This window comes from Cavia porcellus, unplaced genomic scaffold, assembly GCF_034190915.1.
Source record: "Cavia porcellus strain 051 isolate PalLab524CR breed Dunkin Hartley unplaced genomic scaffold, mCavPor4.1 scaffold_2, whole genome shotgun sequence".
NCBI classification, from domain to species: Eukaryota; Metazoa; Chordata; class Mammalia; order Rodentia; family Caviidae; genus Cavia; species Cavia porcellus.
In genome coordinates this window covers 119308071-119326636 of record NW_026947485.1, presented here as the reverse complement: position 1 = coordinate 119326636, position 18566 = coordinate 119308071, and the positions used below count along the sequence as shown (strand labels likewise).

The 18566-nt window shown below is 41.2% G+C and overlaps 1 protein-coding gene across 6 annotated transcripts in view; it reads right to left on the bottom strand.

Moving 5' to 3' along the window:
- Atg10 (autophagy related 10) overlaps nucleotides 1–18566 on the bottom strand; it is a 232250-nt gene that overhangs the window by 56802 nt on the left and 156882 nt on the right. For all 6 annotated transcript variants that reach the window (XM_063245285.1, XM_063245290.1, XM_063245288.1 and 3 more), the window contains one exon: nucleotides 7368–7465. In XM_063245285.1, the coding sequence (XP_063101355.1) occupies nucleotides 7368–7465 (98 nt within the window). The remainder of the gene's footprint in view (nucleotides 1–7367; nucleotides 7466–18566) is intronic.

Below are 18566 nucleotides of genomic sequence, written 5' to 3'. Positions count from 1 at the left end.
GAGGGCAGGGACCCTCACTAACGGTAGACTCACACCCAGCCTAAAGGCAGTCAGGGCAAAATCATTTCAGAACACACAAAACCCAGCCTACACTTAAACAGGGCACTGCAGTGAGGACCCTCACAGCCCGCACCTGCACCCAGGGTGAGCCCCAGCTGTCACACACCTACAACTCTCCTTCACCCCTTCCGCCACCTAGGGTTGGGCAAGCAGCGTCTACAAAGGAGACCATTTTTCCATATTCGTAAGCTAATCTACTTAGAAAAAAAAGTTGGTCTCTTCTAATCAACTTGTCAGCTCCCTTCTGTAACACAATAACACAATGTATTTAATTGGCTTTTCCTTGTTATTTGTTGTGCTTTGAAAGCTCAGAAACTTTCCCATGCCTGAGTTTTCTGCTAAAACTGTCTTACCCCCCACCACTTGGTTCTTATCCATTGGTTTTGATAATTATAGTACCTGTGAGCAACAATACATTGCAGTGTAGACCACTAGAAAGTTTTGAAATTCAGAGTAGACAACAGGAAGTAGACCTAAACTATGTGCTAAAAAAAAAAACACAAGCACGCAATGAAACAGCTGCATACATCCTCGACCTGCACATACACTTGATATTCTGGGTATTAGCCCCACTTATTAGCTCATGCTTCAGCTGTATCGGCAGCAGGTATAATATAGGGAATTTAGTAGCTGACCTGGAAAGGAATCAGGGGAAATAATCAGTGAAAAGAGACTCTGAAGGAAATAGGAAGCGGAGATAAATTACATGTTAAGTAAATGCCTGTTACGTTATATGGCGTATGGCAACCATTCTACCATAAGCAGATAAAGCAAACAGCATCTCTTCTGGGAAGCACCACTCCTTGCTGGACTCCAGACATTCCCTGCAGGGCCCCTTCCCAGCCCCAGCCCCAACCCCCACCCTCTCTGCCCGCCTGGGCATCACCAACCTCTTTCTCAAAAACTGGAAGTGAGAAGATGACTGCTACTCAGACTTCCAGTTTGAGAGCTAAGATGTTTATTAAAAATTAAAAATTGATGGTAGGTAATTACCAAAATGGAATGTGCTAGGATGAGTAATATTAAAATTAATTATTAAGCATTTTAAATGGTATTTTATTTTTATATTTATAAGTTGCTCCTTTCTTAGGAACAGAAATGGTAAGGGTCAATGAAATGCTGTGCAGTCCTGTAAGTAAGGACCTTATATAAATTCCAGGCATGTGCTGAGTCGACAGTGTAACTCTGATGGTAAAGAGCTGAGCAATATTTTGCTTAACCAGATATACTTCTAACAAAGAACATTAACCAGTCTCTTTTTAAATTGTCTAGTGAAATAAAACTTCAACACAAGGAAGTAAAACTCAAATACACCAGCATATCCTGGCTAATGATAAGAAGTTTATCGTGCTAACTATGCATCTCAAATGCTCATTAAAGTAGAACAAAACAAAACACCTTAGAAATTATTTTAATAATATTCAAATAATAAGTCTTCTCCCTTTTTCTTTAGACTAATTTGAATGCTTACACAGTGTCTAGTAGGCAGAAATTTCAAAAAGGAGAAGTTGGATATGAAGGTATGTTACCTCAATGCCTGGTGTTTAGGATACACTTACAACTCCCCATGAACACACCAAGATTGCAGGGCTAAAAACAAATTTCAAAAACATTGCTCAGCTAAAGGTCATGAGGAAGTTTCCCATCCCTGTTAATCTAAGGAAGATCTACATTACCAATGGAATTCAAGAAAACATGTTTGTTCCCAGAAAAGAACAGCACGATGGAGTCAAAATGAAAGAGACGGATACAGAATGGAGGGAGGAAGGGAAATAGTCTGGCACTGAGCGGCACCCCACCATCAGCACTCAGTGCATACTAAAACCCACAATGTATACAGACTGACATCGAAAACTAATTATCAGCAGAGACAGAGAAAAATAGCAGTACCCTCAGCAATCGGAGGGGTGAGGGTGCCCTGGTAGGACTGTCTCACCCTCCTGAGACGGGGTCGCTGAGAACCGTTAACATAACCGAAGGTTTCTACAGGAAGCCTGCAAACCAGGTGACACCTTTCTGTGCTGTCATAAGCTCACCTATGAAAGGACTTATTAATACCTACGATCAAGATCTAGAAACTCAGATTCCACAAATCAGCGGAAAATTACAGAGAAAACAATCAGACAATGTCTGCGGCCCCACTGAAATAAAGCTTCACCGTGAAAGAAGCCAGCAGCGGAGCTGGCTGTGATCTGAGGAAACAGCAGCAAGCTGAGAAGGCTGCTTAATTTTCTTGTCATTTAAGAATTAAGCCACTTCCAGCACACGCGGATCCTACCAGGTGCACTAAATTGATGTCATTAGAGCCATCAGGAAATACCCACAGAGACCTATGCTGGCACTGTGAAGTTCTGTTAAACAGCTGTGTGTTTTAATTGATTTGTATTATTTAAAATACGAACAGTTAAAAGTCAGTTATCGGATGTTGTGTGTAAGAGATGCCTGAAGGCTCCAGGGAGACTGAGCTCCGAAGAAAGCCAATCACTGGAACTTCACGCGGGCACTTGAGATTATTACTAGAGGAAGCACAATTAAATCATCAGTTTATCAGCCATCATTACAAACCACCAGGCAACACACCAAGCTTCATGATTTAAGAATCCTTCACCAGGGACTTCCGGCATCATCGAGTCAAAAGCAATGCAATCTATTCACCCAAAGGTGCCTGAAGAGTTGTTGTTGTTTTCTGTGTGCTGTGATTTTTTTAACTTTGAACCCTGAAAAACTTATCATGGAAAGAAAATGAAACTCAGTGAAATTAGCTATCCTGTTTTTGCATGCAAAGTCTCCAAAATGCAGTCAGTATGCCTGCAAGATGCACAGGGAAAGCGCCCAGGGTCCTCCCGTCTCACTCTCACCCGCGCTCAGCCTGCTTCCGCACGGTCCTTGCACGGTGCCGTCCCCGAGCTGCTCCTCACATTCGCCTTTCCTAGCTCACATCCATGGCTTCAGAAAGCAAAGCGCCTCAAAGTCCTGGTAAACTCCAAGGCACTTGTAGGAAAATAGATGCACTTGGAGACCACAATGTTAAGAAATAAAGCAGACGCACAAGCTTAAATACTGCATAGTTTCTCTTATATGGGAGACCCAACGTATAAATAAAGAGCAAAATAAAAGACAGAGACTAGGAAGTAGGTAGACAGATGTTGCTCAGACAGGGAGGGGATCAGGAGATGGGAGGAGGGAAAAGGGAGGGAGGGAAAGAGGAGAAAAAGGGAATAAAGATATGCGGGGTACAGGGAGCAACTCACAGAAGGAAACATTGTATACTGCAAACAAATACTAGTGAGAAAGATGCAGTGCCCTGAACATCAAGGTAACCGCTACAAGGGATTCAAATGCATAGAAAACTATGTCCATGAGTTCATAAAACTCAGGAAACAAACTGACCACCTCGGAGGCTGACAGAAAACAGATTCATTATCTGGAAAGCTGAGAACATAAAGAGCAGAGCCCAGCACTGGGCTGACTCCTACACAAAGCGCATCTCAGGTAGTGGACTGGTGGGAGGAACTTTGTCAGCACACAAGTAACCCAACTAATAAACAATAAATGATACAACTGAAACAGCACTATTTTGCACACTTTAATGAAATAATGGGTGTAGGCAATAATTATTGATGGACGCTAGCATCAAAAGCAGAGTGACAACCAAACATGACACGCTTCCTTATGGAAGCAGAAACACCTATGCAGTATTTTTGCCAAAAAAAAAAAAAAAAAAAAAAATCTAACCAGAACATGCCCAGGATTCATGGTCTAACTACCCAGTTTATAAGGCATACAGGAAGGATCATACCAAACAACACCTTGGACTGCCACAGCCACGCCTCTGCCCAGCACCTAGTCCAACTTAGTCATTTCAAACACCTTATCAAACGAAGCCAGACACCATACAACCTCTCGGGATTGTCATTTTGTGCTCAGCACAACTTCCTGGAGGTTCATCCAGGCTGTTGAATGCATCTGTGGTTGGTTTCTTTTGATTGCTGAGTAGTATTCCACAGTGAGAGTGTGCCAGTGTTTGTAAACAGCCACCACTGATGAACACCTGGGTTGTTTCTGGTTGGGGCTATTATAAGCAAAACTGCTGTGAAAATTCACGTGAATCCCCTACTGATGTAAATATTTGTGAATGAGGTAAAGCGGTATCTAGAATTTGCTTCAAAAAATAAAACCATCAGAGGCTGGGGTCACAGCTTAGTGGCAGAGTGTGTTTGGTATGCTCAAGACTGTGGCCCAGAAGCAAGATAAATGACTAAATAAATAAGATGGGTCATGAGCCTAAGTGCATTCTATTATCTCCACTTTTATACATGTTTCAAAACTTTCAAGATGAAAGGCTTTTAAAAAGAAAACAGAAAATGACTATCTGACCACCACACACCTGCACACATGTCTTCAAGCAAAATCTTTTCCTAACCTTGCCCTGTTAGCCAGCGCCTTCCAACGCTGGCTCCCGTAATACTCGCTCTGCTGGTTGAGGCTTCTGTTTCCTGTCTCCTGCAGGCTCTGCATAGACTCAGGGATGGGATAATACCGAGTCCTACGGGCGGACAAAAGCTGGTGAGTAATCACCACAATCAAATGCATGAGATGCGTGAGTGGCTTGTCTTCCAAAGAGAGGGTTTGCGTCTGCCTCGAGCAGGCCCTCAGCATCCAGACAGACGATGCTGCCGGGACACAAGTGCCATCACAGAGGATGAAGAGCAGCAAACTGCACAAGCACAATCAGGCCTCGAAACGAAGGGAGATGCACCCTGTATTGTGCAAAGGCTGCCTTGTTTTTAAGCCAATCTGGAGGACAGGATGTTATTATCATGTTCAGTCTGCAAGCTAATGATTCTGTAGTATAATTTTGCAAAATGCTGTCTGCTGCGCAGCACCACCAACATGCTATCGGCTTATTCTCCTCCGGGGCTATGTGACACACTCACTCTCATCCTATTAGGACACCCTGTTTATTTTCCATACAGGGTCCTACACAAATGAAAACCCATTCTTCCAAAGATAGGATGCACATGACAAGGTGTGGACACCAACCCGTTAACTTGAAGGGTTAAAGACCAGGAGCTTCAAGGAAATGCTGATGATGACTTTCAAATGCCAAATGGAGCAAGGCAGCCATTGAGCTGCTCGTGATGGTCTTCACATGTCACATTAAGTGACTCTGACCCTTAAACAGAGTTTCGGACTGAGTGCGACTCTAATCCCAGATCAGATCCAAATAAGACAGACGAATTCCCTAGCACCACCTACGTTTTATAGTATAGTTGTATTAGTTGGGTTACATCAAACATCTCTCCTATTAAGAGAGCCTCTGCTTTGGCATTAGTAAGAGAAACGCTTACGTGACCTATACTACTATGATTCTATGGTAAGCAGGAAAACCCAGCCCACTCCCAGGCCTCTATGCTGAAACACTAAAGTTCTACTAAAAACAATCAATGTACACACTGGTTCGCTTGTTTAACAACATATGGGTCGTGGATGGAAAGAAATCTATTGATGACATCAGATTAGGAAACTAAGATAATACAATTGAATTCTAAATCCCATTCCTATGCCCTGAGGCAGAGCAGAGGTAGCTGCAGGCTGGCCCTGAAGAGGTCAGTGACAGAGCTACTAGTGAGCAAAAAGAGGCAAAGGACAAGAACTGGACTGAGAAGCATAATGGGAAAAATAATAGAGAAGAAGGTGCTAAGGCTGAAGTTAAATGAATACACACACACACTATGCATATATGCTCTGAGTGATCTCTTCTTTTATCCTCTGCCATCTTCCCCGACTCCTATGATCAAACATTTTCTGTCCTGCAGGCTCCAGGTCTACACAGGAGTTTCGGACCATTTGTGGTCACTGGCCACGCACCGGAAGCCAAAACACTTACCACTCAAATCCATGACCTCAGAGGGTAATGTAAAATTGATTGCGAAAAACATGATGCTCCTGAGAAAACCTTCAGGTCTGCTTTGCTTGTATATCACATTCCTGTTCTTTGTAACAGCTACACCCGCCTGGCCTACCAAACTGGGATTTCAGAGAGAGCTATTTTTGTAAGCTGTGGTAGTTTCAGAAAAACGAGCATATGAGAGAAGTAGGAAATAGAACACAGACGGAAGGCATTAACTCTGAAAGATTTCCAAGAATGAGCTGCACAAGATGGGGACAGAGGCACTGGCAGTTATGCTCAGCAGGGGCTGTGCAGGGTGGAGGGGCAGAGAGCAGGCCTAGAAGGGGAGGAGAACAGGTAGGAGCCGCCACTGAGGCTGGGGCAGGGAAGCCGGGAGAGCAGGCCACTGGCCCTGGGCAGTCACTTGCTAGCAAGGAGCAGGGCTGAGCTCAGAATAGCAGTGGTTAAGAAGTGGTTAAAGAAGCTGTCACAGAGGCCAGGGGCGAGGAAAGGAGCAGTGTGAGGGGCAGTGTGAGCAAGCTGAGAGCTAACTCAGTCCTCCTCGAAAACCTAGAAAAGGTCACCTGCAGTCACTACTGAAGCACTGTTTATAAGGAGTGAAGGAGTCTCTGTTGATTAGGAGAAAAATTGCCATTATGATGATCAAACACATGGCATGAAAATTCTAATGGCTGATAAACTCATTTTTAGAGGAAGCTTTCATTAAGGTTCATAGAGGCCTGGAAAAAAATGGTTTTTGATTTAAGGCAAAACTGTTTTTAAGAAGAACATGATTGGTTGCAAGGTGATATTTTTCAAATTCTACAGTGATTAACTGCTGACTTTAGCAATGTGGCAATAATGACTTATATGATTGACAAATTTATTAGTTCTGCTTTGCAGATCTGTTTTTTTATATCCCCTTTTGCTGATTGATTTACAAACTTATTACTAATCCAAAGTTCAGTGTCTCCATAATTGCAACCTCACAGACAACACAACCTGAAGAAACTAGTGTATGCCAACTCAGTTTCCATTTTCATTTCTGGAATACAATTTAGCTAAACACCTACTAGAGCCCAGTCACTGCACTGGTGCTGGACTTGGTGGCTAAAGAAAAGTTAACCCTCAGAGGGACTCACAAAATAATGGTCAGGACAGATAAGAAGCTTTTAAAGAAGTCATCACATAACTCATTTGAAATGGAGATAAGCACCATGAAAGAAAATTATAAGGTGCTATGAAAGCTTAACATCAGGACGCCACAAAAGTGTGAGTCAGGGAAAGCATTTTCAGGGAAACTCTGAGCTGCAGTGGTGGAGGAGGAGGAGAGGATGGGGAGCTGGATGCAGAGAGGCCCGGAGGGGAAGAGCCCCACCGGGAGGTGGGAGGTGGGAGGCACAGAGGCACTGACCTGCTGGGTGATTGTGTCCCAAGGCCCCTGCAGCAGCCGTGTCTTATAGCACTCGTGGACTCCGTCCCAGATGTCCTGCAGGGTGAGAGGTCTCCCGTCTATAAAAGGCATTAAAAGACAGAGTTAGTGGCCCATGAGACACAGGGTGCTTGGCGCAGATCCAAAAGAACTAGAGGAGGATTCCAGCTTTTTCAAAAATATTTACCAGTTCACACAATACTTACATAGCATGAGAATGCAGTGTGAACTTCTATTTTCTTCTTGAGAGAACATTAAACACTTAAGCTTTTCTCCTTTGTATCCCTAGCAGTTAAATCATCTACTCATTCATTGTCTCTGGGAGCTTTACTAACTACATAAAGCCAATGTATCTCACAGAGAGCTCATGACACTAGCCTATGCAAAGGACCGGAAGTCTCAAGGCCCTAATGCTTTCTCTGTTTCTGAAAACAAAGAGACCATACTCATGCTTCTCTCACTGCCCTGCTGATGCAGGAGTCCCTAGCTGGGTAGCATGGATTGCACTGAGAAGGAAAACACATAACGCCAGGAGCCCCCCACCTAGGAGGGAAACCCTGACAGGTACATGAATCCTAAAAGTGGTAGGCAGAGAGGGGTTCCAGCTAGAGGACCACATGGTCCCCTGCCACCCAGAGGAGGGAGATGACAGCACCCAGCATCTGTGTGGGATGGAGAAGGGCGCTGCTTGGAGGAGGAACACAACCAAGGGTTGTCAGGAATAGATTAGAAGAAGCTTTAGTAAACAGTAATTCTTATTTGCATAAGCAGTTTTAATTAACCATCTATATGTAATAACCATCCAAACAATGTATCTTATGACGATCACTATGGCACTAAAACATAAGAAAAGTAAACAGAAAACACAGGTATCAAAGTGCTAGGAAGCAGGAAGTAGAAGTTATCAAAAGCCTTTCAAACACACACACTACTAGAAAAAAGGCATCTAAATGCTTGGAGTTAGGGCTGTTTCATTCACTCAGAGCTATCAAATCCGCAAGACCTTTGGGCATGCCCTTTTCCATTGCAAATGCACACTATTCCACATGAATTAAAGAGAATGCACCATTAGATCTAAGATGCATTTGGTCATCAAGTGCAACAAAACTTGGGGAAATAATCTCAAAATTCCAAACTAAAAACCACTGTGGTATTCAGACTTGCAGGTTATAAGTAGACACATACAAGGTGCGAGGGTAAAGCCCCTGGTTTACAGCCCAGACTAAGTTAAACTTGAGGCTTGGCAATTCTCTCTGTATGCCTGAGAGTTACTCTGCTTTTAACTTAACCTGTAAAATGAGGATAATCCTTTCAAAATTTGTTCCCGTGAGGATTACATTTAGCGAACGCACCCAGGACTCTGCCAGGCAGTAAGAGCTCAGGAAATACCAGGTGTCTCCTCCCTGCTGCCTCCATCACCGCCGTGAGTCTCGGAGCTACACCGCACACATCGCACACTCTGTCTTTGATACCACCATATACTAATCACATAAGCAGAGCATTTCTCATGTTTGCCCTGGCAAGTTGAACTTTTCCTCAAGCTTTATTTTCAATAAATAGCAACAGAATATTTTGATACATTTTCAATAAGTATCTTCATCTTGGCATTTATCTGGTGGCAGGAGACCATTATCTTGTGATAAATAGTTTTATTCCACTGACATTTCCATGTCTGTAAAATGAACAAGATTTATTCACCCAATTAACATTTGAATGTCATGTTTCTGCTACAAGTCAAAAACAAGCTGCCTTCAGTAGTGGTGTTACATTGTTTTCAGAACACATTTACAGAGTAGGGTCAAATTCTGCTTTTCAAATACGCATGTGCACAGGTGAGTGTGCGAGTACACATGTGTGTGTTAACGTTGGAAGGGGATAATACAATCATAAATACCTCATGCCAAATAGTAAACTATTACAAAAAGATGAAGGCTTTCAAAATAAATTTTATTGTCGAAATCAAGTAATGAGAAAATAAAAGGTTGGAGCTCATAGAACTACTAATTTTATATCAGGGCAACCCAGGTTTTGGGAAATACAAATCTCCAAAACTATGTAGCTGGCTCAGGACCAAGCTGAAGTTCAAACTCAGGTTTCAGGTCCCATAATTCAGGGCTCTTCCTGCTATTCTGGGGGCAGAGGCACTGGTAATCCTGTTTGAAACATGTACTGAAAAGATGGGAAATCAAAGAACGCTCTCCTCAACACTAGTTCCTTTAAGACAATGACAGCTTTTCAGACTTAGAGGAGACGCTTGGTTTAACAGCTGGAAATCGGTGGTGCTTTTGATTTTGCTTCTTAGAATATCTCTGTCGACCATGTGGAGAATACGGTTAGATGTCATCTGTGCTCTCTCGGTGACATTCATACAATGCTAAGTAATAAGCCGACATGGAGAGACCCCTACACAGCCATACTGACTTTTTTATCGGTGGGACACTAAAGCTGACATTACGAACCACAAGTTCTCAGACATATCAGGTCTAGAGAAATGAACGCTTGTCAACCTAGAGTAACAACGGAGTTAAAAATAGGTTAAAAGCATAAGAACTAAATGCAGTTTTACTTAGATTGCAAAAATACTTAAAATTTGTAGCTTTTCCATTTTTTAAAAAACTAGCTTTTCAGGTTTTTAAAAAAGGCAGAATCTGTTGTAGTATTACATTCTTCCTACATCATTTAATAAAAACCGAGAGATTAGCATAATGTATTTCTTTCTGTGTCCCTTTGGTTTTAAACTTGATTCTAAAACTCACAGTACAGCGTGTTGTGGTGTAACTCCACTCGCAGTATGGAGTATTGGGGAGCAAATACTCACACGCACAAGGTCCCGGGTTCCATCTGCAGCATGCAAAAAATCTATAGTTAGGAAAACTGTTTTGTTTTGTTTTTTGAGGCAGGGATTTGATATGTAGTTCAGATGGTCTCCAACTCACTAGCACAGGCTGGCCTTGGACTCATGGTCATCCTTCTGCCTCAAGTTCTCAGATTCCAGGCATGTGCAACTGGCTACATTTTTTAATAATTAAAAAGATTGAAACATCACCCTGCTTTCACTCTCCACGCAGTGCTGCAAAATCAAATCATTCTACATTGCTTGCTCGTTCTCAACCTTATGTCTCATCATGAAAATACAGTCTGTTGTTATATTCTAAAGTTCTCTGGGGTCTCTGTTTTCTGTCACATCACTGCTCTATGGGGGTTCAAATCCACGCCCCCACTACCCACCAAGACAGTTTTCCTCAATCCTCCAGGCTCCTGTGCTTGGTCTCTGCCCCTGCTGGTTTCAAACACAACGGGATGCAACTTCTCTGCTGGGTACCGTTTTCTAGTTCCCCTCCTCCCTCACATAAGGTCCAGACATTGGGAGACCTGGCCCTGCTGACTGAGCTATCCCCACCATTCCTCCCTTGGTTACAGTGGCAAATCCACTCCACCTCATGCTCACACAAACCAGTCACTCCTTTGCGCTGTTTGGCCTTTTTTATAGCAAGTGTCTCTCCAGGAAATTATTGTGCTTTCCTCCATATTCATCATTTCCTGCCTTACCTAACTAGCAGGGAAGTTTTGAGGAAATAGACCTTGTTCCCCTCTACCTGGGGCACAGTCTGGCACACCAGAAATGGTCAGTAAAGACTGGAAGATGGAAACGTACTTTCTTCTATGCAGTACTATGAGGTAAATGTTTCCTATCTGGGTAAAAAGTCACCATTATGATTTGCTGTGATGTGCTATTGTACAAAGATGGTGCACAACCACATAAGTTTCCTCTGCCGTCGTTCATTTAAATTATTATGGAACAATACCCAGCTCAGTGTAGTCACAAATGAGCTATGGCTATTTCTCTTCTTTTTGATTATTTTCTCTTGATAAATTCCCTTTAATGGAATTACCAAGTCAAAATGAAAAATAACTTTTAATTCACAATAGAGAAACTAGTATCTTATCACATCAAGATTCTCCCAGTGGTAATGAGATAAGAAGTAAGTAATTTTAGAAAGAGATAGCTGTATAATTTGGTACCGCGCATGCCAAACATAGTCCTAAGCCTTTGTGATACATTAGTGAGCAAAACAATGGTTGTGTGGAGGTTACCTTCTAGCTGGGCTGGGACAAGGATGCTTCAGTAACACAGAATGTGATAAAGGAACACACTGCATCATGTATTAAGAAGCAATATGTACTATGGTAACAAGGCAAAGACAGAGGACTAAGGAGTACTGGCCATGGGTGGTTTCCAAATTTTGACCTCACTGAGTAAGTGACTTGTGAGCAAACCCTGGGAAGTGTTAACGATTCAGACAGCTGCCAGAGAGAGGGATATGTGTCACAGGGAGAGCGAGAGTGAGCCATGGAAAGGCTACAGCACAGCAGGTTGGGGGAGACTCCTGCGCACTTCAGGGAACACAAAGCAACTAATTTAAACACACATGGATGTAATAAGATGTAACTCACACATGTACAAATGTGTTTAAAATGCCTCATCTCAGCCAAGATGGCTATGACATCCTGGGAAAGGGAAGAGTTCAATAAAAAGTGACGATAATTTTAAGTATATATGCAATGAATGTCCATCTGTCCCATTTCATAAAGTAAAAACTATTGGACATAAAAAGACAGATATACAAACATACTACAGGCATAAATACGCTGCTGACACTAATACAGCCACAGCAGGGAATTTCACTACTCCACTCTCACAAACAGACAGGTCAACCAGACAAAAAATTAACAACAAAAAAACCAGAGTTAAACCACACCATTGAACACACAGTTTTAACAAATATCCTCGGAGTGTTTTCTCCAAAGACAGAATACATACTTTTCTGAGCAACACACTGCACTTTTTCCAAGATAGATCTTGTCTTAGGCCATAAAGCATGCCTAAATAAATATAAAAGAACTGGACTAGTTACCTGCATACTGTTGGATCACCATGAAATGAAACTAGAAATGAATAGCAAAGAAAACACAGAAGCCTGCAAACACATAGAAATTAAATAATATATTATTAAGAATCAGTGAGTAACAGAAGAAATCAGTGAAGAAATAAAGTTCCTAAAATCAAATGACAATGAAAGCACAGCACACTAGAACTTCTGAGACATAAAGAATACAGTTGTAACAGGGAGGTTTGTAGCTGTGAATGCTGTATACTCATTTCAAGAATTGAGAAATCATGAATAATCTAATTATAGGCCTCAAGGTCCCAGAAAAACAAGAACAATCCAAATTCAAAACTAGTAGAAGGAAAGAAATTATAAAAACCAGATAGAAATTAATGAAATTGATCTTTAAAAATCAGTGAATCAGGGTCAGTTCTATGAAAGGATAAAAAAAGCTTCTTTCCAAAAGGAGAGAAAAAACCCATACCATTGCAATTAGAAGTAACAAATTTCTTTAAATTTGGAGGACATCTGATTGTTTTCGAATTCTTAATATAGTCTAGATATTAGCCCTTTGTCTGAGAAGGAGCTGGTGAAAAAAATTTTTTCCCTGTCTCTTCATTCTGTTGGTGGTTTCTTTTGTTGTACAAAAGCTTTTTGACTTGATGCAATCCAAGTTGCTGATTCTCTGTAAGATTTCCCGTGTGATTAAGATTTTATTCATAAAGTTTTTGCCAAGAGTTTTACCTGTTTTATCTTCTAGTGAATTATTTCTATTTTAACATTTAGATTTTTGATCCATTTTGATTTTAGTGTAGAGCATGGTGAGAGATACTGGTCAAGGTTTAATCTCCAGCCAGTAGAAAGTCAGTTTTCCCAGCACCATTTACTAAAAAGGCTACCTCTCTTCCAGTACACACATGGCCATCTGAAGTGAAGAGATACTTCTCAGATGAAGAAATACAAACAGCAAATAAATATATGAAAAAATGTTCAACATCATTGATCCTTTGAGAAATGCAAATTAAAACAACTTTGGGATTCCATTTCACTCCAAAAAGACTGGTGGTGAAGATCCAGAATTCAATCAGTAGCTAGTGAGGCTGGGGAGGAAAAGGAACCCTTTTCCATAGCTGGTGAGAGAGTAAATTGGTCTATTATAGCTTTTAAAGTTGTTTGGCTCAATTTTGGTATAACTATGGAAATCAGTATGAAGATTCCTCAAAAAAACTAAAACTAGAGGTTCCATTTGACCCAGCTATTTTCCTTCTAGGTATCTTATTAAAAGAGTTAAAAGTATCATACCACAGTGATACACCCATACCCGTGTTTATAGCAGCACAATTTATAATAGCTAAATCTTGAAAACAGCCCACATGTCCACATGCCCATCAATGGATGAACAGATAAAGAAAAAGTGTTTTTTAAATACAATGAAGTACTATTCTGCCATAAAGAGATAAACTTGGGGCATTTTTAGATAAACAGATGCACCTTGAGACCATAATTGTAAGTGAAATAAATCACATTGCTTTAAAGTTTAAATATCACATTGTTTTTCTTGTGTGAGAAACCCAGAGAGTGAATAAGGAGCAAACTAGAGGACTGATACTGAGAAGACAGACTGTTCAAAGGGGAAGTGAACAAGGAGGGAAGGAGGGAGGGAAAAAAGGGGAAGGGGGTTAAAAGAGAGAATGGCAAGAAAAAATGAGAACAGAGCTTTTGCAAATGGGGAAGGGAACGAAGCTTGAAGGGAGGGGAGGAGAATGGGGAAAAAAGGGAAATATATATTGTATAGGTACAAATTCCCTATGAGGAATGTGATCATTATGCATGGCAAACACGTACCAATAAAAAGAAAAAGAAATAGCTAACTCAAAAAAGAAAAAGAAAAGAAAAGAAAGGAAGAGGTAAAATCACAGCTACCCAAATCCAGAGGATTATAAGAAATTATTTAGAAAACTTATATTCTAATAAATTGGAGAAACTAGAAGAAATAGGCACATAGACATTACCAAAATGGAGTCAAGCAACTATAGAAGCTACAACAGACCAATAATAGGTAATGAAATAGAATGGCAATAAAAACTCTACCAGCTAAGAAAAGCCCAAGACCTGATGGATCCACCACAGAATTCAACCAGAGCTTCCGGGAAGATGTAGCCCACACTCCCGAGACTCTGAAAGGGGAGGAGCACAGATGGAAGCTAGCATTGCCCTGGTAGTAAAGCAGGCAAGGGAATTGACAGAAAAAATAAAACTATAGGCCAAACTCATTAACGAATGTAGAAGCAAAAATTATCAGAAAGATACTGGAAAACAAAATGTGATAAATCATAATGACCAGGCATGCAAGGAAGGGTCAATGTATGAAACTCAGTAAATGTAACACATCACGTAAGCAGAAGTAATGACAAAATAACAACACCATCTCAACAGACACAGAAAAAGCCTTTCAGGAAACCCAACAGCCACTCACAATAAAAACTCCAGTGCAAAGAGGCATAGAGGGACGTTATCTTGGACTGATAAAGCCATTTATGAGAAACCCAATGCTAACATCAAACTAAATGGGGGAAAACTGAAAGCTTTTTCTCTAAAATCAGGAACAAGAAAAGGATGCCCACCCTTAGCACTTGTTCAATAAAGTTCTCAAAACCTTACCCAGTGCAATCAAGAAAGGGAAAGAAATAAAATAGATATGCATAGGAAAGGAAGCAGTCAAATTATTCTTATTGACAGACAACATGATCCCTTACACAGAAAACCAAAACACTTCACCAAAGACCCCTAGAACTACTAAACAAATTCCACAAAGGTGTAGATGCAAAATCAATGCATAATAAGCAATGGCATTCCTGCACAGCAACAGCAAACACTGAGAAACAAATCAGGAGAACAATTCCACTCACAACAGCATAAAAATTAATTCCTAGAAACTAAACTAACCAAGGAAGTGAAAGACCTCTGAGAAAAGAGGTTCAAGATGACATCAGAAAATGAAAAGAGGTCCCCTGCTCCTGAACAGTCAGAACAAATAACGTGAAAGTGGCTGTTTTGCCAAAAACTACACATATATTCAATGCAACACCAATCAAAATATTAGCAGCATTCCTCACGACTAAAAAAAAAAAAATCAGCAGTCCTAAAATTTATATGGAACCAGAAGAGACTCCACATAGCAAAAGTAACCTTGGCTAACAAGAGCGAGATGTATCCCAACCCCAGATTCCAAGTGACGTCACAAAGTTAGAGGGATAAAAATGTCGTGATGCAGGCACACAACAGACACGGTGGAACAGGACTGAGCACACAGAAAAATCCCAGGGTGCCTGAGCACTTTGTCTCTGACAAAGTGGCCAAAAGCCCCACTAGAGGGAAGATGACAGATGTGCTGGGGAAACTGGGTTGGCAGAGGCAGAAGGATGATCTAGACCTCTCTCTCTCATCATGCACTAAAGCTAAATGAAAATGGATCAAAGACCTAGACATAAAAACACACGCAATAAATCTGCTGAAGGTAAAACTCATGAAGACATAGGCATGGGCAAGGACTTTTTTTTTTTAACAGAACCTCAGTTGAATGAGAAATTATACCAATAACCATCAAATGGAACTGTATCAAGTTAAAACCTGCATAGCAAAGGAAACAACCAAATGAAGACAGAACCTACAGAATAGGGAAAAATTTTGTCATCTACTCTTCAGACAGAAGATTAATACCTAGAATGTATGCAGAACCTCCCAAAACAAAAGGCACGATCCAAAAAATGAACAAGTGAAATGAAAGAACCATTCTCAAATGAAGAAACACAAATGGCCAATAGGTGCATGAAAAAGTAGTATTTTGGCTCTTAGTGAAATGTGGATCGAAACAACACTGAGACTCCGCCTCACTCCGGGAAGAACAGCCCCTGCCAAGACCTAAAACCCCTGAGGACTGGTGAGATGGTGGGTGGAAGAACCTTCCTACGATGTTGCTTGTAAACTGGTGCAACCTCTGTGGAAATCAGTGTGGAGATTCCTCAGACAGTTAATTTGACCCAGCTATTCCTCTTCTCAGTGTCTTCCCCAAAAGGTAAAGACGTCATGTTACATGCACACCATGCTTACTACAGAACAACTCATAATAGCTAAGCAGCCTGCATGGCCACCAACAAATGAACAGATGAAGAAAATACTGTGTTTATACACAATGGAGTACTCGTCTGCCACCAAGAAAGACAACACTGAGTCATTTGTGGGAAAGACTACCTGAGACCATAGAGCTAAGTGAAACAAATTGGACACAGAAGGCTAAATATTGCATGTTTTCTCTCATATGAGAAACTCAAGTATAAATAAGAACGATTTAAAAGACGCATGATAGAAAACCCAGAGAGCCTTGGTGGAGCTTCAAAGGGAGCTGAGAGAGGAGGGAGACAGGAGTAAGGCAGGAAAAGTGAAAAGGTTCACAACGTGACATGTGTGCACACCCACTCCCCACGATTCATGTATTTTCTACATTTCACAAGCATATCACCAATAAAAGGGAAAGATGCAGCCCTCCTCCCGGGGTTGTGTTACCAGCGCCTTTTCAGAACTTTAATGTGAAAAAAACCCCTCAGACTCATTAGCAGTCACCCTCAGAGTCCCCAGATGAGGAGTCTCAAGGCTGCTCTGCCTGGGGCGATTCACAGGTGTCCCTTCCTAGACAAAAGCCCCATCAGGCGGGGGTCACCAGTCTCCAAAACATAACTCCTTAGGAAAATGGGAAAAGGTCAGTAACCATTAATTTCAATATACCGACTTCACTGGATTAAGAAATGCCGAGCAGAATAGCGGAGTTTACCCCTGGGTGTGTCTGGGTGGGTAATGGAGGTGTGGCTTGGGTGCCACATCTGGTCCCTTGCCTCTTCCTTTCTGGTGCTATCCCCCTACTTTGCTTCCTGGATGCACCAACTGAGCCATGATGTTCCCGCCTTGGAGCCAGCACACCATGGACTGAATTCCCTAAAACCATAAGCCAAATTCATCTGTGTTTCAGCAACAAGAAAGCTAATAGAATCAATAAGTAATTACAATGCCCTTGCCAAAACATTTAGCTCCTAAAGTTTTGTGTCTGGCATCCTGGCTGCAGCATGCTAGGCCTGGTGGGATTCTAAGGATTAGAATTTAAGTGTTTAAAACAAATGCATCCAGTCCTGAATATTTAAAAGACTGTTCTTCAAAACAGTCACCTAGAGAGGTTAACTATCAACAAATTCAACAAACATTTGTTACAGCAATGCTGAAATGCTGTCAGGGAAAACTGCTGGTTTGGAACGTCTTCAGAGACAGGCAAGTATTGACTCCTTTGTAGTCACAAGTAGGTTGTAAATAATATTTTTTAAAAGGATACCTGTCTTATTCTCTGTATTTGGCTCTCCATGATTGTGCTGTCTCAGAAAAATCCACCTTCAGTGGTAACCACCTGCCAACATGCTAAGGGACAGAAAGGGCATCAAAAGCAGGCATTCACAAAATGTGTTGGGTCATAATAGTGTAAGTGGCAAAATCTACAGTTTGTTTTCCTCTGTCTCTTTGTTCCTGCTGACATCTCCATAAGCAGAGCTTCCATTTGTTGTTTGTTTGTTGGGCCATATGCACCTAATAAAATGTTCTCTTAAGGCTTCTTCATTGGTTTGTCTATCATATTTACAACTTCATGATCAAAGATAGACAAAAGGTAATTGTTATGATCTTTCATACACAAACACATTTAATCCTGATAAGTGATATCTTCAAAATTCCATGATATGCTGTTGACACCTCAGGTTCATTGATCGTGACTCTTTAAAAGACAAAATGGAACTTCTGGAAATACCATTGAAACCATGGAAAGGACCACAGCACAGAAACACAGCTTAAGTAGGTTGGCAGAGATTTAAAGTATTCTGCATGAAAATGAAAGAACTAAAGCTAAATTGTTAAGCACGTAAGCACAGCATTACACGCCTGCATATTCAGTCTACTGTGTATCTGTGTCACCTGGAGTGGGACGCACACTTAAGCTAAAGCTGTGATCTGTCAACAACCCAAAATGTCAATTGACAAAAGGGAAAGGTACATTTGGCAATAAAACGGAGTAATTAAAAAGTACAATTTCCAGCAACTGCCAGCAGTATTTAACATTTTCATATAAAGCCTCTCAATTGAATAATAACCTACATGTCAAGTAATCTATATATTAGTCAAAATGTGAAGCTTCCTAAATTAAATTTCTCAGGGCTATTAGTGTGCATGAATCCAATAATAGCATGAGATATTTCACTTG